The 24,990-nt window shown below is 36.4% G+C and overlaps 2 protein-coding genes across 8 annotated transcripts in view; one reads left to right on the top strand and one right to left on the bottom strand.

Moving 5' to 3' along the window:
* LOC141431963 (uncharacterized) overlaps nt 1-18,342 on the top strand; it is a 31,208-nt gene extending 12,866 nt beyond the window's left edge. For 6 of the 7 annotated variants that reach the window (XM_074093283.1, XM_074093280.1, XM_074093279.1 and 3 more), the window contains 5 exons: nt 324-515; nt 604-726; nt 12,369-13,910; nt 14,794-14,871; nt 15,932-18,342. In XM_074093283.1, the coding sequence (XP_073949384.1) occupies nt 324-515; nt 604-726; nt 12,369-13,910; nt 14,794-14,871; nt 15,932-15,970 (1,974 nt within the window). In that variant the 3' untranslated portion in view covers nt 15,971-18,342. The remainder of the gene's footprint in view (nt 1-323; nt 516-603; nt 727-12,368; nt 13,911-14,793; nt 14,872-15,931) is intronic. The other variant, XM_074093284.1, reaches the window with a different exon arrangement.
* A 2,593-nt stretch (nt 18,343-20,935) lies between these two features.
* LOC141431582 (uncharacterized) lies at nt 20,936-22,643 on the bottom strand. Its single transcript, XM_074092756.1, has 2 exons — nt 22,378-22,643; nt 20,936-21,900 (listed from the first exon to the last, which is right to left on the bottom strand). The coding sequence occupies exons 1-2, from the start codon at nt 22,420-22,422 to the stop codon at nt 21,451-21,453; spliced, it is 495 nt and encodes a 164-aa protein (XP_073948857.1). The 5' UTR covers nt 22,423-22,643; the 3' UTR covers nt 20,936-21,450.
* Between the last annotated feature and the right edge of the window lie 2,347 nt (nt 22,644-24,990).

Below are 24,990 nucleotides of genomic sequence, written 5' to 3'. Positions count from 1 at the left end.
TCGGTCTCAAGTAGCATTTCCTGTAAATATTATATTAATTCTATTGCCAAAGAAATGTCTCAGTAACTTAACTCGCAGACATGCGTCCCACGACTTCCTGTGTAGATAAGATTGTGGTCATAATATCGAACTCGGACCCTTTTCAAGTTCGGTGTGCTATACAAGCAAGGCATCATAAGACAAGTATTTACTTATGGTCAGATAGGACAGATATGACAGATATGAACAATGGAATTGTGTATAATAAGCATATTAGAAATTCCATACCTACTTCGCTAATTTTATTCCTTTTCTTTTGAATAATCCATTTTATCTCATTTAAGGATAAAGAAAAACAGCTAGATAGTGGTACCCCCGAAAATGAGAAAGATGCAACAACAGAAAAGGAGAGCAAAGAAGGACAAAACGATGAAAAAGAAGCTAATCCTGTGACGAATGGAGACAGCGAACTTAAAGAAGAGAATGGCGATTCCGTTCCCACACCTGAGGACAGCAAAAAACCCAAAAAAGAGAAGGTTCGTTATTTAATATCAAAATTGTTTTTCTTTGATACTCAATGAAATGACACTATTTTAAGTACTTTTTAACCGTTTTTTTTTACAGCTCAAGAAAAAATGGTCACTGAGGTCCATCAGTTTTAGCAGAAAAGACAAACCCAAGCAGGAGAAGAAGCCAAAGGAAGAAGAACCTAAAACTAATGGAGAGCCTGAAAAGGTACCGGAAGAGGTAAGGATTTATGAACATTACAATAAAATCATCACGGCTACTACTGATCGCGTACCTACACATTATTACAATATTTGACAAACGTGTTTTTGGATATGGCTAAGCTTGAATGGACACAAGAAAAGCATACACTTATTATATGCACTAAAACCTATATAATTTTTGCTAAGGAATCCACAAAACGAAAATTGGTCTGATGATACGTATAATGTTTTTTTGAATAACTTATTATATGATATTTTACGCGTAGAGGAAGATACCCAAACTTGAGGTATTCCATCTTAGGCCTCTAGGTTGGCAACGCATCTGCAATACCCTGGTGTTGCAGTTGTCTATGGGCGGTGGTGATCTCTTACCATTAGGAGACCCACTTGCTCGTTTGCCATCCAGTCGAATAAAATATGTCTATGGGAGGTACCCTAAAAAATTTTTTTCACTTTTTTTTTATTGTACTACTTTGCCGGCGTGACTGATATGTATATTCATGTCAAATTACAGCTTTCTAGTACTAACGGTCTCTGAGCTTACCCGCGGACAGACATGGCGAAACTATAAGGGCTCCTAGTTGACTACGGAACCCTAAAAATATGAACAATGTCTGTTATGAGTTCCAAAACTACACCAATTTTTTCCCCTGATTTTATTAATTTTCTTACTGTATTATGGTTGTATTACTCCTGATTTAAAACTGCCTTTAGACTTGCAAGTCGTTTTGCACACATGTGCTGGAGGAATTTTATTTACGATACGAAGTTCTGTATTTTGTATAACACTAGGAGTCACTGACCTTCATCATGTGAAATTCGCAGCCGATGTGAAATCATGCGCACGTGTAATTGAAACTAGTACGAGGGCGGTCGAGACTTAGTCCCGCAGTAAAGTACCGTTGCTCTAGAATCATGACGCCACGACCCCTTTGGTCCTTGCTCTTTAATCAAACGTTGGAAAGTTGCAATCGCGTGAAATGATTTATGAATTAAGGATTGTTAGCTATACATGTTCAAGCAAAACCAACATTTGTGTTGGGTGTGGGATCGAATGAAATTTATCGCTACTTGCTCATGTCATGTAGCATTAAACTTGCAAGAGCTTTTAACGACTTCTATTCAGTTAATATTAAGATTTTATAATGGTTAGACTTTTGTTAGAACAAAGATGTCACATGTCCGACTTTACTGACGACAAAACCCTTGAACTTTTTTTACATTAGACTACAAAAGTTTAAAATAGCTTCATACCTCTACTTATACTCATTCCGAGATCAAGTAGGTCACGACACCGGCGGTGAGGTGCGAGATGGTCAATCAGTCTGTTTCCACTCGACCTTCTTGCTTGACGCAGATTGATCGGATAGAAAACAGCGATTTCTATGACAGAGCTATTGCGACGTAGTGCATTGCACTCAAAACGGCGCTCAAGGAACAATGCGCATTATAATTCAAAGAGGTGCTACCCATATCCGCGCCGGCCAAACGTGAGCCCGGCATTGTCATCGATGATATCCAACGATTATCGACACTGCTCATTGACGACAACATATACAACAACAACATATTATGATAGGTACTCCTTAACAATGCCGCCAACTTTACGCGACACGTGTACTATATTCCACGAAAAGAAATCTTGTTTTTATTGTATCTATTTGACCTAAACAAGATTCTAAGGTTTTTCATTTGTACAGATAGTTTTGTAATACATAGTTTTTTTTTAAACTAGCACCTAAACCATAATAAATAACACCATTATCTAATTGACAAGATTTCATATTTCTCAGACTATAATTTGATTCATTTTCTGTATTCTGTTTGGAAAGAGAAAGACGATAGTTTTAAAATGTCACTAGGATTTTTTTTTTATAAATGTGCTTATTCTAAAAGCGCAAAACTCCAAAACTACACAATAGATCCAATACTTTAGTCTTGTCTGTATTAAAAAAAGTGATGACTTAAATCTGACGTTGACGTCAAAATTTTGTTGTGCGTGGCGTGTGGTTTGCATTTACTTACGCTAGTAATATTAAGTTTATGGGTTTGCATACATAGGCGGTTTGGTTCTTTCTTGCTCTGAAACTTAAAATAAAGAGTTCTACGACGATTTTGGCTATTAATAACCGATACTGATACTGGACTGCAGATAAATGAATACGATACCTTTCTTACGGATACGGCGGATGATCATAACATTGACGATTTGGAACGAAATGTTTATCCGGTGTTTATTTCGCAGGGGTATACGAGGGGCGGCTGAAAAGTTCTAAGCCTAAGGTAGAAAAAAAATATTCAGATTTTTTTTACTATTTTTAATTTTTAATATAATCGCCCTTCAATGCATTTCTTACATTTTTTAAATAATGCTTTTAGACAGTTAAAAATAAATTTTATTTTGGCTGTCGAAATGTTCCTGTACAGCCGCCTTCATTACTTCATCACTGCCAAATCGCTTTCCCCTTAAATATTTCTTCAAATTGCTGAATAGAAAATAATCGCTAGGGGCCAGATCTGGACTGTAGGGTGGATGATCAAGTTCCTCGAAGCCAGTTTCCTTCAGAGCAAGCTTGGCAATACGAGCGGTGTGAACGGGGGCGTTGTCTTGCAAAAACAAAATGCCTTTGCTCAGTTTGCCCCTTCGTTTCTCGACTGACTTATCGCACCTTTCTTAATAGCTCGGCATAATAAACTGCATTTATTGTAAAGCCTTTTGCCAAATAGTCTATTATAAAAATGCCTTCACAATCCCAGAACACGGTGGCCATTAGCTTAGACGCCGATCTTTGAACCTTGAATTTCTTCGGTGGCCTTTCAACCTTTTCGATCCACTGCATAGATTCAGACTTCGACTCTGGATCATACTGTCTGATCCATGTCCATGTTTCATCAAAAGTTACTATACGGGGACATACTTCATCTAATCCATCTTCACACAATTCTAAAAAATGACTGGCAAGTTTGAACACGACGTTCTTTATCGAAAGCTGTAAGCATTATCGGCACCCAACGCGCACTAACTTTTGTCATATGCAAATGTTGATGCAAAATCTCTTCAACTCGTTCCTTACTAATACCTCGGGCTTCAGCTATTTGCCAAACCACTTGCTCGTTTTCCATCCGGTCGAATAAAAAAAAACTTAATTCTCCGATCCTCTAATACTAACTTCTTCACTTTTTCAATATTTTCTTCAGTCACAACCGATATTGGCCTCCCTGAGTGAGGATCGTCTTCGATCGACTCCCGTCCAAGTTTAAAAAGTCGACTCCATTTTTTAACAGTGGCATGCGAAGGGCCTGATGCGCGTATATACTAGCCATTTCTTCAAAAATACTTTTCGGCGATTTGTTACTTTTCGCGAGGAACTTAATGACTGCATAATTCACACATAACCTATTGCTATAACCTTTATCGTCGGATATCTCGAGATGTAATAAAAGAAACACGACATTTTTTTTTCAGTGGCCAGGCTAACACATATGCAAGCTCAGTCAAAGTACCTTAGGCTTAGAACTTTTCAGCCGCCCCTCGTATACTTCATCTGTTTATTCGGTCTATCCATTTCGATCACAACTAGGTACGGGCTACTAAAATCTTGTTTGAATCAATAACACTAACAAGTCGGTTGTTCGTTATTCGTCAAGTGTCAATATCAATGTCAAATGACAGCTCTTTTTTCTGGTTTCTGGGTATTGGTGAATTCAGATTTATATTTTTAATTTCTTGTATTTTTTTGAAATGTGGAGAAATAAATTATAATAAATACTTTACCGTGTTCAGGAGGCAAAACTCTTTCGATTCCTGTAATAATTTTCAGGTGTCAAAAAAATGAAATCTTGTCAATTCTGTTCTGATAGTAAAAATGTTCAGCTTGGTCCAAATTAGATGTTTTGTTTTAAACCGAACCTCTTCCAATCCAGTGTTAGATGCTTGTTGAAATTTGAGATGCCATTCCCTTCCCGCGTTATACATAGCTACAAATAAATCTTACTGCTGTGCTGTTATCAGCACTCTGCCCCCCGCATAGGTTTGCCAAAATTAAAACTCTAACAGTACCCCCCACATAACAATAGAGAAAACAGGTACAGTCAATAACAAAGAGATCGATACGGGCCACGGGCAAAGTTACAAAAATATATATGAAACTTAACGTTAAGTAACGGTAAGTATATTTTTGTAACTTTGACTGTTTCGATATCTTTGTAGTTGGCTGTACATAGAGAAAAAAATTCAAGGTAACATATCCTTTTGTATCTCTGGTAATATAAAATATATTTTTTACAAATTAATCCAATTTTTTTAGTAGAATTGATTTGCCAGTGTTGTTGCACGAATATGCTAATATACATAAGCGAATAAACCTTAAAAATCCGGTTTCACCGGAATGAGCGGACTAGAAAACGTGTTTTCAAACTGCAACATAAAATCTGCAGAAATTTGCTGCGACGTCCCCGTGGGCGGGTTGGGTCCACACCGCTGCTGGAATCTTAGAGCCTGATAAACCAGTCCGCATTATCTATAGCAACATTACGAACCTCTACCCCTAAGCCCTAAACTATAACGCAATGTCTAATGGTATTTGGTATTAGCTTTGGTTAAAAAACATTCCTTACGGTTAACTTGGAGTTTGTTTTCATGTGTGACATCGCCATTTTATTTGACTTTTAGCTTTTAAATTACTTAAAACATGTTTTATCTCCGATTCACGTCATAGCTAATTATCTACTATGTATTACTAGCTTGCACTCGCGGCTTCGCCCCCGTCGTAGAGCTTCATATCCATTAAGAATATAACAAAATCGTCTTTATTCTTTGTCTATAACGTTAAGAGAACCAACCTAAAAGAATAAAATCCACTTTCTATGTCCATTTAGTTTCAACATTGATGAGTCACGTCCGTCAAATCCGACATTTAATATATTATGAAAATAATAGTTTTTGCCCGTGACTTCGTCTGTGAAGAATTCATTTATAGCTATCTCGCAGGAACTTGCCATTTTTTGGGATAAAAAACTGCATCTAAATCCGGTTAAGGCGTTTTTGCGGGAATGACATACATTCTAGCTTTCGCATTTGTAATATTAGTAGGATTCGCTTATAAGATCTACAATCAATCTGACCCATTATAAAGCCACTCTATAAGCAGCAACGGTACCTGTAATATTGTCGAAGCAAGCATTTTGTTGACGTTAACAATGTAGTGTCGTATGAACAATATAGCGCCCGTAGTACTTGTGGTGTTATACTTGGAGACAAGCTTGAAGCAAAACCCTGCCTGCAAAGTAAGACGATAACTGCAGTTCGTATTGCATGTTTACTAAATGAGCGGCGGTGCACGGCTTTGCAGCGCGTTCACGCAGGCTCATCTGTCGAGTATATTTTCATAATACGACTGTTGAATGCGGCCAAGGCATAACAAGGAAGGGTTCCTTTATCTAGTTATGTTATTGTGTGGAAAAATCTATTGCTGAAATGCTGTCCATCTTGCTTGTAACGCGCTAGCACCTCTAAACAGCAAAAGTGATTTTAAGCTTTATGTGAAATCCTAAGATAGAGGAAAACCTTAAGACGAGGCCAAAAGGCTAGAAACGCACAACTAAAACGAGCGAACGTCGTCTCAGCGAACAACTTACTGACACAGCAATACATTGTTTTAAACGAACAAAGGGCTTTATTGAAAGCAATTAGAAGACACTATTCTCGTACTTGTGTTGTGTAAGTAATTAATTAACGAGCACTGAAGCTTTGTAGCTTTGTTCGTCGTTAGACAGCCTTGCCTAACACCAAACTTTACAAAATAATAATGGATTGTATGAATTTTTTCTGTTATTATGGTGTACATTATAAGGATATACATTGACTTGTCCTCATCGGTAATCGGTGTCAACTGCCAAGACAGGGCGTTCAACCGCTGATAGTGGCTAGGTATGACAGTAGTGCGTCTGAGTGAACCGGGCGCGATGCTATCTACCCCGTTATTTATTACCGATGCAAATTACACTAACCCGCCGCCGCGCCGGGTGCCACCACAGCTTAGCTGCATGTATTACTGCACTTAGTTATTTAAAAATTAATTTATATTTTTTTCTGTTATCTTACATGAAAACTCTTCAAAGCGTGTATTATATATAAATCATATTAAACAAACGGAATCTGTTTATGTGAATCATGCAACGATTACTACGGTACTAGTAGTAGACACTTTTTGACCTTGTTTGTATTTATAAGTAAAGATATAAGTGATACCTACACACTTTTTTGTTCTGTTTACGAGTCGAGTCGCTTAAGTTGAGATAAAACATGCTAGAAATGTTTTTTGGACGAAAGATTAAACGACTCCATTGATACCTCATCGATTGAGATTAAAAAGAGTAGCTTCAACGCTACAGTGGAGCATACGTAAACACAATCGTATATTAACATAGCATAGACAGTGCTAAAATTTTAACCTTTCATTTTACTGTAACGGTTAAAAATGGAAATTCATAAACACGTGCCTCACGTGCGTCGTTGTGATGGAGAAGCAATGGTTAAAAAACCACTAACAATATAATGTCATCAGTTTTATTAAACCTGACTCGATCCCAGATTGTAACTAAAATAAAAACAGGTAACGCAATATGGGTTTTGGAGCGGAAAATCATTACCATAGTCAGAAACCATGGTCGTCCACGTTTTGTTGTATGGCGTTCGGTGAGTCATCACCTCCTGTCGCCGCGCCGTCGCGCTCGCTTACTATACCGTTACTTTTCTTTTGGATTAAAATAAAACCGGCACATTAAAAAAATGCGCCTCATAAGTAGTAGGAGTAGGCCACCTTCCGTCCGCCCTGCTGTGCCGCGTCGGATCCGCCAGTGGCCCGCGCGCAGGGTCCGCGCACTTTCATTTGAACTTGGCGAGCAGAACTGGCTTCGTTATTGTAATGATAAGTTATATCGCATCATTATTACGCTGAATTACACTTCAAAGGCTTTTTTGTGTTCTTATCTGCTCAAGTTTTTATTTATTCTGCGGTTTGGAAATTTACCTATGGGCTACAATATCAAAGATTGGCTCAGTGATGGTAATTGACTACAGTAGAACCCGCTTAAGACAATTTTGAGGGGACCTAAAAAAACGTCTTAACCGAGACATCGTATTAAACGTGAAAAAAAAAACTAGTAGGTATAGTTTGTTTCCGTTAAAATGATGAAAATGCACTTAACATGGCATTTTACAACTCCTTTTGTTGCTAAATATAAAAGGAAAAGATAACAAAGATACATATAATAAAACTGAACGAAGTGTGGCACGTGTACTGGAGTAGCTCAACCCTTCTTGATCTTCGAAATGAAAGTTTTTTTTTAAGCCTAAAAAAGCTTAAAAGTACTATTGTAATGCAAAAAGGATAAAAAAATACATAGTTCATATTCTTATGGCTACTAATAACATTAAATTGTATAAAGTGATTTTGATACAGTATATAATTATTAGAAACGCACGTCGTGCAGTGTAATACCGACAAACAACATCAAAACTATCTTGATTGTTTGTTCACAGTATACTTTGGGCATACCGACACACCTGCGTATTTTTTTACAACACTACTTGAAGATAACAAGATGTTGGAATTGGTTGGTTTTTAAGTTTTTTTCGTCATTTTAACTAAAACAAACTATAACTACCTGATTTTTAGGGTTCCGGAGCCAAAATGGCAAAAACGGAACCCTTATAGTTTCGCGATGTCTGTCTGTCTGTCCGTCCACGGCTTTGCTCAGGGACTATCAATGCTAGAAAGCTGTAATTTTGCACGGATATATGTAAACTTTGTCGACAAAATGGTACAATAAAAAAATCAATTTTTTTTAGGGTACCTCCCATAGACGTAAAGTGGGGGTGATTTGATTTTTCTCATCCAACCCTGTAGGTGTGGGGTATCGTTGGATAGGTCTTTTAAGCTATCCAGTATCGACAAAAGTAAAATAAAGAAAACTAAAATTCTCAATCCGCCCGTAAAAAGACTGGATAAATAAAGACACAATTACAGCAATTAATCGGCGCAACATCCTATGGAATAAGACCCACCAAGACACAGATGACAGAAACATAACCCTCCTTCGGGCAGTCGGGTAAAAACATAAAAGAAGCACTACGTATTGAAAGGAACAAGGTTACAAACATGATACAATCAACCAAACGAAAATATTACTGTAAAAGATTCAAATTGTGTAAGGCGGAGCCATCAAAGATGTGGGACTTAATCAAAAATCTCACAAATAAAAAAGTTAAATCTAATAATACTTAGATTGAAAATTGGTACAGAACTAATTTCAGACATGTTACAAAATTTGCAAATGTTTTAATAATTATTTTGCCAGTATAGGGACTCATTTTTTTCTATTCCTTAGGAATACCATTCAGATAAAATCTTAGATTTGCTATATTCAATTTTAAAGTGCAAATTTTCATTAAAATCGAGCGGTCCCCCATCCCCTCTAAAATCTAAACCGGTGGGTGGAAAAATTTGAAAAAATTCAAGATGGTAGTAAGTATATCAAACTTTCAAGGAAAACTATAACGGCTAAGTTTGCTTGAGAATTATAAATTGCAGCCTAAGTATAAAATATACCTAAACTTGGAATATTCCGTACAAAATACGAAATCCTTAGATAACTATTACTTAATTGTTTCGTAATGGCTACGGAACCCTATTTCGGGCGTGTCCGACACGCTCTTGACCGGTTTTTATGTTTGTGATTTTTCACCGTAAACTTTTAATATGGTAGTTTTTCTTGCAGTGATTGCTTTTTTTATTTTTGACATCACTGAACTAGCGCTAACACGAATGCAGATAAGTCTTATCTTCATCAATTCTTAGAATTGTATTATTCGCAACAGCTGAAAATCAAAACAAATATAATCTAAGTGTAGGCACTAGGTAGGTATGGTCAAGGACTTTAATTCATGAGCCACCATGAAACCATTTCACAGTTAACTTCATAGTGACATCGCATTAATTAACAATAAATATCGTAATGATTTTTCCTTTGAAAAGGTTCCATGGTTGGTCATAATCATGAATAAAAGTCCTTTAATTACCGTACGAACCAATTAGCCAATCTCTTAGTCAGGGCTATAAACTTATCAGGACAGGAGGTTTCGCCAGAATCGTGCCCCCTCTCTTGCGTAATATTAGTATATGGTTAGACCTATTTTTTTTCACCCGAATACATAAGTTGGTAACATTGAACGTCGATGCAAGATGGGAAATATAGTAATAATATAATTTAGATGGCGTTTTAAGCGGGATTGTTGTTGGATCCAATAGGAAGTTTTGATGCAGTAACATTATTACGATTTTTTCCTCACAAGATTTCATGACGTTTTCCTGACGTCACGAAATTTTGGATGCTTTATGTAGTAGTTTATGTTTTATGATCTCGTCTTTAGGTAGTAGTAATTTCTTGACAAAACTGATTTCTTGTCATCATGAAGGGACAAGTTTTTGATAAATAGGTACTCATTTGTCGAAAATTTTTCATTTTTAATAAAATTACAATATATTAGAGCAGCAAAAAATCATGCCCTCAAATGTATGCAGAAATAGGTAATTTTTTATGGAGAGTGGGCCAAATTTTTTGCCGCTGAGTATATTTTAATGAAACGGACAATCGACTAACGAAAACGCACATACGAAAATAAGAGTAATAGTTATTGTCCGATATTATTATTTATATATATTTTTTATGAAACAAAACCGAACGGGTAGAATGTATATCTTCAAATAGGCATAATTTAAGTAGGTACTTAACATTTCTTGCTGTTTGTTTGTTAATTTAATATCTATTACCAAAGTTTGGCCGGTGCATGGGATGGGATAGATAGACGGAAGAAAGCACTGGTTCATAATTCCGCTCGTTTCGGAGTACGATTTTGTATTATTGTCTCGCTTTAACCTCTGGCGTTCTGTTCGCCCGCACGGGTCGTTGCACCTTGCTGCTAACAATTGCTTTACGATATATTAATGTACAAATAAACATTAGTTTTGTTCTATACAATTTATAAAATATTTTGGTTACCTATTCATTTAACTGTATATTATTAGTTTTTTTTTAACAAATATATACACGTAGGTATGAAAAATTTTCGGAAAGCTTCCTAATCCTAAGCGATAAAAGATGTGAATAATTTGGTACCTAACCATAAATTGTGTTCGTTATTCTTTCCTTGCGTGACAATCGCAGTTATTTATTTCGTGTGCCCGATCGACTGCCAAACAAACATCTTCAAATAGGATAGGATACGTCCATTAGTGCAGTACACGAGGCGTGTCTTTCTACATCAGTAAACAAAGACGACCTTGTGTATCAGTATCATTTTATATTCGCCACAACCACTGTGGTTGCACGACTCTGCAAACAAGGATTAATTGCATTATTTTAATGTAGTCTTGAAATTAGCCAAAAGCGACAAAATCGGCATTAAAAGAGTGAGCGCTTCGAAACTTTTCGCTATAAGTACTTATAATTATAATTAAATGTTAATATTCCTAGTTGTTGTAAGAAATTTAATAATTACTCGACGTAATTTGAGAATAGCATCTGATAGACGATCCCGCGGAACACGCTTGAGCCTAACTTCACAGCCACGCAAGTTTTATTAAATTGCGAATTGCACTCTGGTACTCATCTTATGATATTTACAATTTTGAAGGTTTTACGTTTGTTGTTGCAATTACCGATACAGCCAATTGGCACATGCTTCATGAGTACAAAAAATATTAGTTTAGGTATACTTAAACTGTTATTATCAAATATTCACCTATATCTCCGAATCTCCAGGGAATTGTATTGTCTCCATAGTGATACATTAAACCTATTTAACTACCAAAGGCGACCTTTGTTATAAATATATGTTTTTTTTGTTTGATGAGATGAATTAGTAGTATTAACCCTTTTCTAGGCATAGTACATATAGCAACCACATAAATGTACACAAATATTCGACCTTACTAAATATACAATATAGTATAAAGTCATTTGAATTCGTTAAAAATATTATTCGTTTTTAAATTACTCCCTCACAGGTAAACAACATAAAACTATGATTTATTTAGTGGTAGCACATCTAAATTCGCAGGGCCTGGAAAAGGGAATGGAATATGCAAAAAAATAATCAGATCAATTGAACATGCAAAAAAGTACAAAAATATACCTCAGGTGCATTCAGAATTGGATACTGATACTGCCTAGGGATCTGTAGATAACTGGTAAATCAATACGTATCCCAGTGCGTGTGCCAGCCCTATAACACTGAAATGTAATATGTCTTCGATCAAGAGCATTGAAGGGTAACTACTGATCTAAAAATGAGCGCCAATCTAGCGTTACAAAAAATCGTAGTATAAATTATAATGCTCATGTCGCTCCCCCTTCAGTCTCTGTTGGGATTTATTTCGATTAACATTATCATTCTTCTTATACCTATTACCATGGCTGATGACAAGGTAGCAGTGAGATTTTTTTTTGCGCTTATTTCTGGGGCTTCAATCTATTCATCGCCCTTTTGTTTTATGACGTCTAGCATTCAGTGTGTTAAATAAGGGTATACTAAACAAATAGTTTTTACGAGAAATAAGTTAGTTAGAATAATAGTAATAAAAAATATTTTTTTAGGCTGCCGAAGCTACCCAAGAGACCGTTGAAAACAAAGTCGCGGACGTAGTTAAAGTTGACGCAGAGGTGAAAGAAGAACAGACTCCAGAGACACCGGTAACCGAGCCCTTGACTAACGGCAGCAGCACGCCGGAGTCACCTAAAGTAGAAACCCTTGCCAGCGACGAAGCGGCCCCTGCGCCCGTCGTCGAACAACCACCGGCGACGCCCGCACTCGAGACGACACCAGAACAGCTGCCTGTCAATGGTCTCTCATTAGAAGAAACCAAAAAAGAAGCACCTGAAGTGGCTCCTATTGAAGAAAGTAAACCAGAGGATCCAACACCTGTCGCAAAGGAAACGGACCCGGTTCCTGAAATTCCTGTCAAAACAGAGGTTTGTGATGCAAAAATGCCTTTGATAGAGCCTACGCCTCCACCACTCCCTGCAAACCCTCCTCCCTCGTCAGTGGCATCCTTTGCTGCCACCACTATGGCACCTGAATTGATTGAAGCTTCGCTCGCTAACACCACTGAAAACGCAATCTTTACACCGCCTACTATCCCAGACACTAAAGCAGATATACCTGACGAAATCGAAGTTGAATTATCAAAAACTAATACTAATACCGATTTAGCTATATCTCAAATTTCCCCTCCCTTGAAGGAAACCGTATCTGAAGATAAAGTCTCGCCACTCCAAACAGAAATCAAAACAGTAGATCCGGTTCCCGAGATTTCTGAAAAAGAAACCGTGAAAATGGAACCCATGCCTAGCGTCGAAATGGTACAATATGAGTCTGCAGATGAGGTTTTGAAAACCGAAACCATGATTAAAGCCGAAGTTGATATTTTAAAAGAAGCTGAAGTTGATTGTGCTACAACGGAAATGATAATCGAAAATAAAGCTACAGATGCTACAAACGCTGCAGATGTTAGTAATGTTATTTCAGAAGTAAATGGGGCACTCGCGGCGAATACAAATAGCAGCCTACCGGTACAATCACAAAATCAGGTAGCTGATAATGTAGCTATTGAGAAGAATGAAGATTGTATTGTTTTGTGTTCCGAAAAAACCGTAGAAAGCCCAGAACCTATATCGGATGTACCAGATTCTATCGATGAGTTACCGCCACCACCTCCCATCGAAGACATCGATAATATTCAAAGAGAAGATAAAGTAATCGAGTATCCATCTGAAACAATCGAAAACGCTATGAATATCAACCACAACATAGTAAAAGACGCGGAAACGAATGGTATTATTAATGAAACAGAGCAAAATCAAATTAAAAATCTAAAGAAAGATGCGCTCGGGAATATAATTGATGATGTCGAATGCAATGGGAACGCCGTGTCGGAAGAGTCGGTCCCCAAGGAACTAACGACGTCAGCGGCGGCCACGAGCGTGGAGGAGATGGTGAATGGCAAGACGACGACGCCGGATGACTCCCTGCCGCCGTCGTTATCGGAGGCGCCGGCGGCGGGCAGCGACGCGTCCGACTCGCTGCCGCCGCCGCCCGCCGACCTCGCCGACCCCGACGACGACTCGCTCCGCCTACAGGTGAATACCGCCCGGACCTTGATCTTGTAGTGGACTAGCATTATTACTAAGGACCGTTTTGACAACCCGTTAACAGTTCTCGTATTTAGTTTCATGTGCATTTATTTATCTACCAGCATGCGTGGACCGTCAATAACGAGAAGAACTTGAAGTGTGCTCGATTCGTTCCATTTGATGCTGATCGCAGCCGTCCGTCCTCCTCCTCTCCCTCTCCTCTCGCTTGTGACTTGACACTGTTTTAACATTACTTGTAATATTCCGTCTCTCGCATGATCAAGTATTACAGCTCGTTTTTATGCTTAAAATAATAACGTTTTCAATTAGTATGTATTTAGTAATTACGGTGAAAAAATTAAGATTTGCTTCTAAATCACTCTCTTAAATTTTTCGCCCATTGTGGAATGGCTAATTAAATGGCATTAGTGCAAGTGGTAGGAATTTCATCAAAATGGTGCTCTCTTGTGAAATGAAACAACCCAGCTCAATTTACTTTACTTATTTATCTAAGCAAAACTCTTAATTTTTGTGTCAAATTAAATTTCGGACTAAGTTGTGTTGTATTTACTTAAGAACTTCTTATGGTTTACAAATAGTTTTTTTTGTTAAAAATGTAGTGCTAATATCTCCTATTGAATTGCCATAAAGCCCATGTAAATATTGGGGAGGCCAAAGCACTGCCAAATGTGTGTGTCAAGTGAACACAACTCGTAAGTTTAAACGATGAGCTTGGTCATATTATTGAGTATTTTGTAACTGACATTTATTTATCTGATGACATTCAAACCTATGGGAACTATACTGTGTTTAACATATCTCTGATCGTACATGGCACTACTCAACTCATATGATAAGACCTTTCAGTTAATTATTTGTATGATTTTAGGATCCTCTGCCGATCGCGGAGAAGATTGCGGACTTGATGCCAGAAATACCTACTGTACCGGAACTGAAAACCGAGACGGTAATCCTAATTATTCTAACTTATAATATACTAATATGATAAAGAAAGAGGTAAACTTAGTTTTTGTTTGTTGTAGGGGTTATCTCTGGTATCCCTTTTAAATGCGAAAGTTTGTAAGTCTGTTTGTTACTTCATCACGTCTAAACCGCTGAACCAATTTAGATGAAATTCGGTATACAGATAGTTTGAGTACCGGGGAAGGACATAGGATAGTTTTTATCTCGGAAAGTTGCATAGTTCCCGCGGGATAGTGAATACCGAAATCTACGCGGACAAAGTCGCGGGTAACGGCTAGTTTTATTATTAAAAAATAAAGAAAACTACATGTATCTCATAGATTTTGTAAAATTAATTCCTAAAGATGTAAACTGTAAATAGTGAATTAATTATATTGCCTTCGAATCGAGTAAAGGAGGGGCGAAGGTTCGTAATTTTTACAAAAGGAAAATAGAACTTTGTAGTTAGGATAAGAATTAAGTCTAGACATAAAACCATAAAACGATAAGTTTTGACTCATCGACTCGACAATGCCCAGCACAAACGCTTGGCCCTAGAAGGCTGAAATTTTAAAATTAAATGTTATTTCCCATTATTGTGTGAACAAGTAATAAGGACGGATTTATTGATATTCCCGTAAAATAAGGAAGAGAGAGGATTATTATGAATTGTTTCAAAGTGGCTTTATCTCCATATCTGTAAGTTAGTGGAGTCCTCTAAATCTGACGTACCTAGAGGTAGATAATTATGACAATTCAAAACTTTGTTGCCAGTAACAAAAGCTTTAGGTATTCAATGAAAGAGCTAAGGAAGCTTTTCCACAAATGTGAATTATGCGCGGATCAAGTCACGGGCAAAAGCTTGTCTTATGTATACATGCGCCTTATTTATAAATAAAAATTAAATTCTTTCTTTTTATAGAACCCTGATACCTCGTCAACCTTACAGAATTGGTCACAATAAATTTTTGCAATGAAGTTGTGTCCGATCTTTGCGCCAAATTTATAATTTGCGTTATTGTATGGTCAGTATTTGATTTGTTCTGAGATGTTTGCGTGTTCAGTTGCAGGAGACGTCGAGCGAGGTCGCGGTGGCGGATTAAGCGGCGGCAGCGCCCACGACGTGTCCAGAAACAAGCCTTTATTATTTATTCCCATCTCGTGGTTGAGTGTCGAACTAAGTTCGATCGTTTCACGTTCGGTTTTAAATGTGACCTTTCATATAGAATGATTATAGTATAAGTTTAGCGTGCTTTGCTTCTGTAAAATTAAGAATTTATACATTTTATTCGCTAGGATCGAGGTTTTTTATAATTATATACAGGCATATTAAATATAGCAATTAAATATAGGCAGTATACGGTGCGATAAGTTGGTGCCATTATTACAGGGGTATGCCATTATTACAGGGGTGACTGGCTCCTAACTGTAAGCTCGATTGAAACTCCATTAGACAAGTAGTGGATGTTGCAGTAAAGACCGGTGAGTATTGTAGGAAAATTGGTGTTGTCTCTCTAGAATTGTTGGTACATGTTGAAACATACTATCTCTGGATATCCTAGACAAATATGGCGTTAGATAAGGACCTTTGTGTCAAAAAATACTTCGAATTAGTCTTCATAAATTTGTACTGCATGTTGAGGTTATCTGTTATACAGAGAACACATAACAACAGCAAATTCATAGTTTTAGGCAGTTTTGATATGCGTCGACACAGAGTAGAATCTAATATTGGAACCCCACTAGTTAATGGTCTTAACTATGAAATTGTAATTAATTACCAGCCAGATTTATCTAGATATTGAGTTTATCTTCTTATTTATTCAATAATTTTGTAAATTACTAAAATTGTACCAAGGCAAGTACGTTCAAATAGATTAATTTAAATAAAAAACTTTCCTGCCGTGCTGCTCTTCTAATAGACATATACCGAATGTAGAGCTCGGTTACTTTTGTCATCTACAAACTGCTCTACTACGCTGAATTTCAATTGCTCAATTTTACTAACCGTGGTTAGAAATATGTGTCTCGTCAAGCTTTAGATTCGAAATTATAGCAGCTATTAACGGATTAGTTTAACGAAAACGTGCGACACCCAACTAAATAAACATAATATAGTTGCATCGTACACGTGCGCGCCACATGTACTCGCAGTCAGGCTCTTCGCCTGTCTCATCGCGCGATTGTGGGATTGCCAAGGACGACTGTTGTACAACTTTTGAGGACAGCTATTACCTTCAAAATACAATATCCTAAACTAAACAAGAAGTGATATAATAAGTATCATTTCTTTATTATGCTAGCTCGAAACATTATTTTCTATTTATGTATATATATGAATAAATGATTTTTCATAAAACTTATTTTAAAAACTGTTAATTTTATGACAAAAATATTAAAATACAATTTAAATTGTTAAGGATGAAGTATCGAAATTAATTTCATTTATTATCTCATTAGTGTGGTAATTTTTCTATATATTCTGCTATATAAATAGTAAGTCGTGTATAAATTTAGGGTCGTGAGCTCTCTGTAATGAACTTTGGAGAGTAAGGGGCTAGTGAAGGAGTAAGACACGTCATGAATATTATCTGTTAAGACATTCAATCATCGACAATCTGGAGTAAATTTAAAGTTATGAAATATGGCCACCCTGTTGAAGAACTTCAATAAAAACGGCTTATTGGCTGCCAAATTTTAGAAATTTTTATTTCTGATATTCAGTGGCCAAAGTTTTGAATAACCTATACAATTTTTATGCATATACAGACATACACAATTAGATAACTGTATGTACTAGAAGTCGGTTAAAGTAAGTTAATAAAAGCAGTGAGAAAATATTTTGTACTGCTTTTAGTGTATCAGTTTCCACCTCATATATTATATTATAGAGTTAATATACTATTATGTAACTTAACTATTCAATAGCATCGGCGTCCACTTGTATGAGTTCATGATCATTTTTGTAATTTTATACATTTTCTACGAAATTGAAAGTGACGACTGCATGAGGAGGAGATTTCCAGTCCAGGTGTATTAGCAGTAAATGAGTGAGACATTCCATATCAAACGCGACTGCGCCGCCGCCTGCCGCTCGCCATCGGGCCGGCAGCTCCCGCCGCCGCCGCTTGTGCCGTCCCTCATCCTTCATGCCGTTTATTACAACGGAATTGTTTATACCTCTTAATTTACATTATGTATGTATAATGTTATTATAGAAACAAACCGCATAACCATCACAAGCAATGATATGTAGTAAGTTTTGATGGCTACTGCAACTTAATATTATGTTATGTTCCTCACAGCGATGTGCTGAATTGATATTGCAAGCCATTAAACTACGTCAGCTATTTAAATATAAATAATATTATTATGAACTCAAATATTGTTTGGGATTTGTATGATAATTATGATATTCCAATTTTTAATGTTGATGTGTGAATGTCTCTAATCAATAAATAATTGAAACAAAGAATGGTTTCGTTGTTTTTTTTAATATTATCTAAAATTGGTCTGTTTTTTTTGGGGGCACTAAGATTTTTGAGGTGGTCAGTTCAGAGCCGAGCTAACATCTATATAGCTATCTGAAGGTGTCCAAAATATGTTACATTAAGGTTACATCACAAGCACAATGACACCAGACAGACACACAGACCCAGCTTATTGCACATCTCCCTCATCAAGTGCAGCGGTCCCAGTACCTAGTCTGTTTCCTTTATTTAGTGCTGGTATATTTTGCCCTTGTTACTACTATACTAACTGCTCTACAGGACATCTTTTATTTTTACATACTCATACTATCTGTATACCGAATTTAATCGAAATCGGTTCAGCGGTTTAGACGTGATGAGATAACAAACGGACTTAAAAACTTACGCAGGTTGGTTAGATAATTTTCACACACGCCCGAAATAGGGTTCCGTAGCCATTACGAAAAAATTAAGTAATATTTTTCTAAGGATTTCGTATTTTGTACGGAATATTCCAAGTTTAGGTATTTTATACCTTAGGCTGCTGCTATTTACTCAAACTAAGTACTAACAATTCTCAAGCAACCGTATATGCGCAGTACCTAGCTAGTTCATTTTGGCGAGAATAAAATCTATTTGTGCCGTTATCTGGGAAAAGGTACCTTGTTGTCGGTTCTAGTTTTCGAGATAATCGCGTTCAAAGTAAAATGTCGAAAAAATATTTTTTTCTTTTTTTACTCTATATTAATAAGCAGGATCTAAATTTTAATTTCACAGAGACAAGTTTTTAAATCGATTTTTTATTGTCGGTGCCGCTCTTGAATGCTTTCTGTGCGCTCGGTATCGGTTTGGAAGACGTGTCGGACGTCGGTACTTTGTCGGCGCGTCATCATCATCATCCCAGCCTATACGTCCCACTGCTGGGCACAGGCCTCCTCTCAGAATGAGAGAGCTTGGGCAGTAGTTCCCACGCGGGCCCAGTGCGGTGCTTGTCGACGCGTAAAAAACGTCAATCAGAATCATCATAAAATGCGTTTAATTAGAGTAAGGTAAATCATCAATAACTGGCCACCATTAGGCGGTAGCCAGTTAGGGCCTTATCACACTAGCGATTTGCGGGCGAGTTGAAAGCGATGCGAGCGCGCAGCGAGTTCGCTTCGAGCGCGTAACGATTTTACCGCGAGCACGCAACGATATCGCCGCGAGCGCGCAACGATGTCGCTGCGAGTTCGCTGCGTTAGCGCCAAAGACGCCCTATTATTATTATACGAAAGTCTACAATATGTCGTTTTTGGCGCTAGAGCAGCGAACTCGCTACGCGCTCGCAGCAGCGACATCGTGGCGCGCTCGCGGCGACGCCGTTGCCTGCTTGCGGCGAAATCGTTATACGCTCGCAGCGAATTCACTGCACGTTTGCCTCGCTTTCAACTCTCCCGCAAATCGCTAGTGTGATAAGGCCCTTATTGACGATTTACGCCAATTTGTAATTTTTTTTTTATTCGACTGGATGGCAAACGAGCAAGTGGGTCACCTGATGGTAAGAGATTACCACCGACGATAAGATACCTTTTCGAAAATATATAGTGATTGTACCAACTTTTTACTAAACTTTACCTTGAATTTTGAGACTGAAAAAACTAGTTTTTTAAGATTTGTTGGAGTTAATTTGGTCTCATTGGGCTATGTTTTAGCGTACTAAATATAAACTTTTGTTGATTTTGACTGTTTAAATTACATTTGTAAACCATAAAGTTATTTTTGTTAAAGTATTTTTTTATATAATAAACAACGTTAATTCAAAACGGAGTAGTTTTTATTTAGTGTCCAATTACGCATAAGTAATATTTTTTCCTTCGATAAAATCCAATGGAAATATACTATAATTAGAAAATTAAGTAAAAATCCATCAATCTTTTTTTTTTACTTTATGCTCTTTGGCAAGGTAAAATATAGGAAAACAGTTGTCCAATTACAAAATTGTTCTTGAAACCTGAAAGCTCGTACAATCTACTCCTCAAATAGCATGTTATCTATGTAACTTCCAACAACAACATACTTTTATTGGGTGGGTGTATAAGTTTGAATTCAATTTTCTCATAATCAGTTTTTCTGGCTTTTGAGGTTCAACATTTTTTTTTTAAATATCTATTAAACCTACATGCATGTTTCTTACATGGTTCGATAGCTAAATGTATGTAGATTATGGGGATATCAATAACTCAATACCGACAACAAGGTACCTTTTCCCAGATAACGCCACAAATGTGTTAATTTTTATTTAATTATGGACAACATAACGTCTATTTTTACATTTTCGTTGAAACAAAATATCGTGAATGAATAAACCGAAAAAAAAAATCTTTAAAAAATAATTCTATGGTTTGACACAATTGTTAAATAAAATAATTTCATTATAAAATTAATTGAATTATTTTTCTACTAAATATGTTTTATTCAAGTAAATAGTAATTGAAATAATAATATTCCAATTAAAAATACGAGGACTAAATATTATATGAAACATTTTCTGCAAAACGAAATTCTGTGAAATTTCTGTCTGTGAAAGAAGGGAAAACCATAGTAATAAATAAATAAACATAAAATTAACATGTTTTATTCACATACAATAAAAATCTACACACGTCTGTTTTACTTTTTGTAGTTGCCAACCCTAGCGCTCCGCGCAGCCGTAGGTATAAATTTCAAGAATACGGCCGAGTCGGTCTACTGCCTGTTACTTGTATAATGTAGGTATCTTTTTGGCTCATAGGCTTGTACAAAACTGAATATTATATATAAATATGGATATAATTATGTATGTATATATATATATATATATATATATATCATCACTACTTCCAAAAAATTTCTTATCTAATCAATATGTTAACAAAATTGAACCTTGGTGTAATGTCTATAAAGTTAACAGAAAAATTATCTATTTTGAGCTAAAAGTTTTTTTTTTAAGTAGTGTCATATATATTACTATTACTATATTATTATTAATTATATTTTATATATGGATATAATTGTGCCATTATTTAGCCAACATTATAAATGATCAATGGAATTTGAACTCGGGCAAAAAGAAAACAAACCAATTTGGTAATAGTTTACTGAACATCTTCTAGAGCACTTATCAGTTTACCCAATGCTTCCTTGTTTAATTCATACAATCTTTGTTTATCCTTACCATTAACTATTTTAGTATGCAATACTAGTTGCAGCAAAGGATATCTTAACATTTTTAACTCGCTAGTGCCAAGTACTAGTTTCAACATCCAATTGAAGCTTGCCAAACTTTCACCATGAGAACTGTTATTGTGGGCAAGTAAAGTGTACAGCAAGTCTATTCGTCTCTCGTTTAAGATTCTTACAAAGTAATTAACTTTACTTTGATCCCATGAGTTGCTTTCCACTGATGCTACAACTTTGTCAATGTTGAACTCGGAGTCTGATATTAGTTGTTGGATTTCCTGCTGTGCGTTCTCTACTACACTGTGTTCGATGAGAGTGGCTCTTTCATTTTTCTTGTACAAATTATTTAATACTTCTTGTGCTATCTGAAGGAAATTCATAAAAATAATAATCTTATTGGTGTCAGGTCTAACTCCATGATCAAAATTATAAAACACATTTCGAAGTTATACTGATAAGAGAAGTTAAGTTATTTATTATTATAAGAATCGTTAAAGCAAAATAGAATCAAAGTATGGTGGGTACATACATAAATTATAACCTAACCAACAAATTGTTGGAAAACCCCCGACTTTGTCACTTCATAGTTCAATATCTCAAAAACTGAACTGAATTTGCTGGCTGAACCGATTTTGATAAAACATGTCGCTAGAAACACTGATTTCAAATAAAAAAAACAGCATTCAAATCGGTCCACCCGTTTAAGAGCTACGGTGCCACAGACACACATAGCGGTCAAACTTATAAAACCCCTCTTTTTTGCGTCGGGGGTTAATAAAATGAAAACCGAATATATATACTTATAATCTTTACAGTAAATTAAGTTTCTGGTATGTACATACATTTTTAAACTGATCCAATGGTTCGATTGCAAACAGTGCATCCATGTTTCAGTGGTAGGTATATTTTACTTTAGTTTCTCTTTTATCACTCTAAATTTATTTTTTAAACTTAATTTTGTAAAAAAGTTAAAAAAGTACTCTTGACTGTCAAGAACATTTTGTACGTCTATATCAGAGTATATATCAGGTACTCTTTGGGCTCTGCAGGGCTACTACGAAACTCCAAAATCGAAGTTCGTATCGTACCGCCCCTCTCGCTCTCGTGTTAAATAGTATAAGTGTCAGAGGGACCGCACGACACGAACTTCGAGTTTCGGGTTTCGTAGTAGCCCTGCTGCCCGCTCTGCCTAAACCTAAAATCAACTGCAAGGCTACTACGAAACTCGTAGTTCGTGTCGTGCGGTCCCTCTCGCTCTCGTATCAAACAGTGTAAGTGTCAGAGGGACCGTACGACACGAACTTCGAGTTTCGAGTTTCGGAGTAGCCCAGCTGACTTACCATACCACAGACTAATAAGAGATGTGACTTACTTTTTATGAGCTGTCAAGTGTCAAACACAAATGTTTCCATCCCATACATATTGTAATACGGTATTTGACTATTTTGTATACGTTTTATAAATTAAAACTACACAATGCTTGTTATCGAATAGAAAAACAATTTTTAAGCTACCTTTACAAATAACAAAGTTATAAATGTTTGAAATTCAAGATTAGACAGAGAAAGACATACTGGCATGTGACGTCACACGCCAGTACCGCCATACTTGCTGCATAGAGAAAGGCGTTTGAGAAAGAGACAGGTATATATATTTTTCAAAAAATCACTATAAATCCAATTTTCAACCGATTTAAATTTTCTCTTCGCTAAACACTATCTGTATATCTATATTTTCATAATAATATTAAGATATGGCAAAATCAGGAGTTGTCAAATACCGTATTGTATGACCATATAGTCTGTCAAAAAAGAGAAGAAATTAAAAAGTGGCAACACTGTAGTGTCCTCCCTTTTTGGTTTGATAGGGTTTGAAAGGGATGACACTACTGTGTTACCACTATTTAATTTCTTCACTTTTTTGACAGACTATAGCTATTTATGACATCACTTCCTTGCCATCCATATCAACTATTTTGTCAATTTGAAATGTATTGTTATTTCTTATATATCAACTATTTAAGTACACGTTTCAAGCAACTAAAAATCTACTTTTGTCATTACTTAAAAAACCGGCCAAGAGCGTGTCAGACACGCCCGAAATAGAGTTCCGTAGCCATTACAAAAAAATTAAGTCATATCTTTTCCAAGGATTTCGTATTTTATACGGAATCTTCCATAGTTTAGGTATATTTTATACCTTAGGCTGCTATTTACTCTTAAACTACTAATAATTCTCAAGCAAACTTAACCGTTATAGTTTTCCTTGAAAGTCTGATATACTTACTACATCATGAATATTTTCAGTTTTCCTTCCACCGGTTTAGATTTTAGAGGGGGGGGGGGTACGCTCGATTTTTATGAAAATTTGCACTTTAAAGTTGAATATTTCGCAAACAAATCACTGAATCGAAGAATACCCCACACTATAGGGTTGGATGAGAAAAAAAATCATCCCCACTTTATGTCTATGGGAGGTACACTAAAAAAAAAATATTTATTTTACTTTAATTGTACCATTTTATCGGCATAGCTTAAATTATATATCCTTGCAAAATTACTGCTTTCTAGCATTCATAGTCCCTGAGCAAAGCCGCAAACGGACGGACAGACAGACAGACAGACATGGCGAAACTATAAGGGTCCCGTTTTTTCCATTTTGGCTCCGGAACCCTAAAAAATAACCCGATGTTAGATAGGATTAAATTGAAGTAATTACCCAAATTATATTAATTGTTAGACCAAAGTTGATGGAATTTGGTATATTACTGGCACAAGAAAAAGTAGACATAGCGCAAAGAGTACAAGTACCTATACATAGCGTAGCGTTAGTCTCTGAGACTTGGTTGGAACCGAACTCAGACTTGAAAATTGGCGAGTGTGAATTATGCGGTACGAGAAAAGATGCCCAGGGGCATTTCCCTTCAGAGGAATGTGTGCGGCGTGGAAGCGTTGGTTTCAGCAGCCAACCTGAACAAGTATGACATGGGATGGGTATTTTAGCTCAGCCGGCCTCAGACATGCGTTAATGCTTTTCAGGTTGGCTGATGTGAAAAGTGTTAGTAATATTCAATTGTGAGATATAGAAATATTTTGTTTTCTTAACTTTTTGCCCTATGGGCTAATGTAACAAATTAGTACGATGCCCGTTTAAAAAAAAAACTGATAAACGTATCAATGTACGCCATCTCAGAACACAAAGAACTATGATCGCCTGTCACGCTACAAACATCAAGCATTTTGCTTTACATTGCTTCTTCGAATAAACTTAAAAATGTAATAAAAATTAAAAACTAATTATTTCTAAAAGTCGCTGAACTAATGTTGTCCAGCTTGACGAGTACGTTTTAATTATTTGCTCATATCACAGGCCACACTCGGTATATTGTTAGTTCTCGATTCATGGATATTTAAAAAAAATATTGTTCAAAGGGTTAATGCGAGAGTATGTGAAGG

This window comes from Choristoneura fumiferana, chromosome 10 (genome assembly GCF_025370935.1).
Source record: "Choristoneura fumiferana chromosome 10, NRCan_CFum_1, whole genome shotgun sequence".
NCBI classification, from domain to species: Eukaryota; Metazoa; Arthropoda; class Insecta; order Lepidoptera; family Tortricidae; genus Choristoneura; species Choristoneura fumiferana.
Note: the sequence above shows the minus strand (reverse complement) of the source record. Positions and strands in the feature narration are given on the sequence as shown.

Coding starts and splice junctions, on each gene's coding strand:
- LOC141431582 (XM_074092756.1), bottom strand. CDS start 22,422: ATGGATGCACTGTTTGCAATCGAACCATTGGATCAGTTTAAAAAT. Junction 21,901..22,377: donor CATTGGATCAGTTTAAAAAT/GTATGTACATAC, acceptor AATTTCCTTCAG/ATAGCACAAGAAGTATTAAA.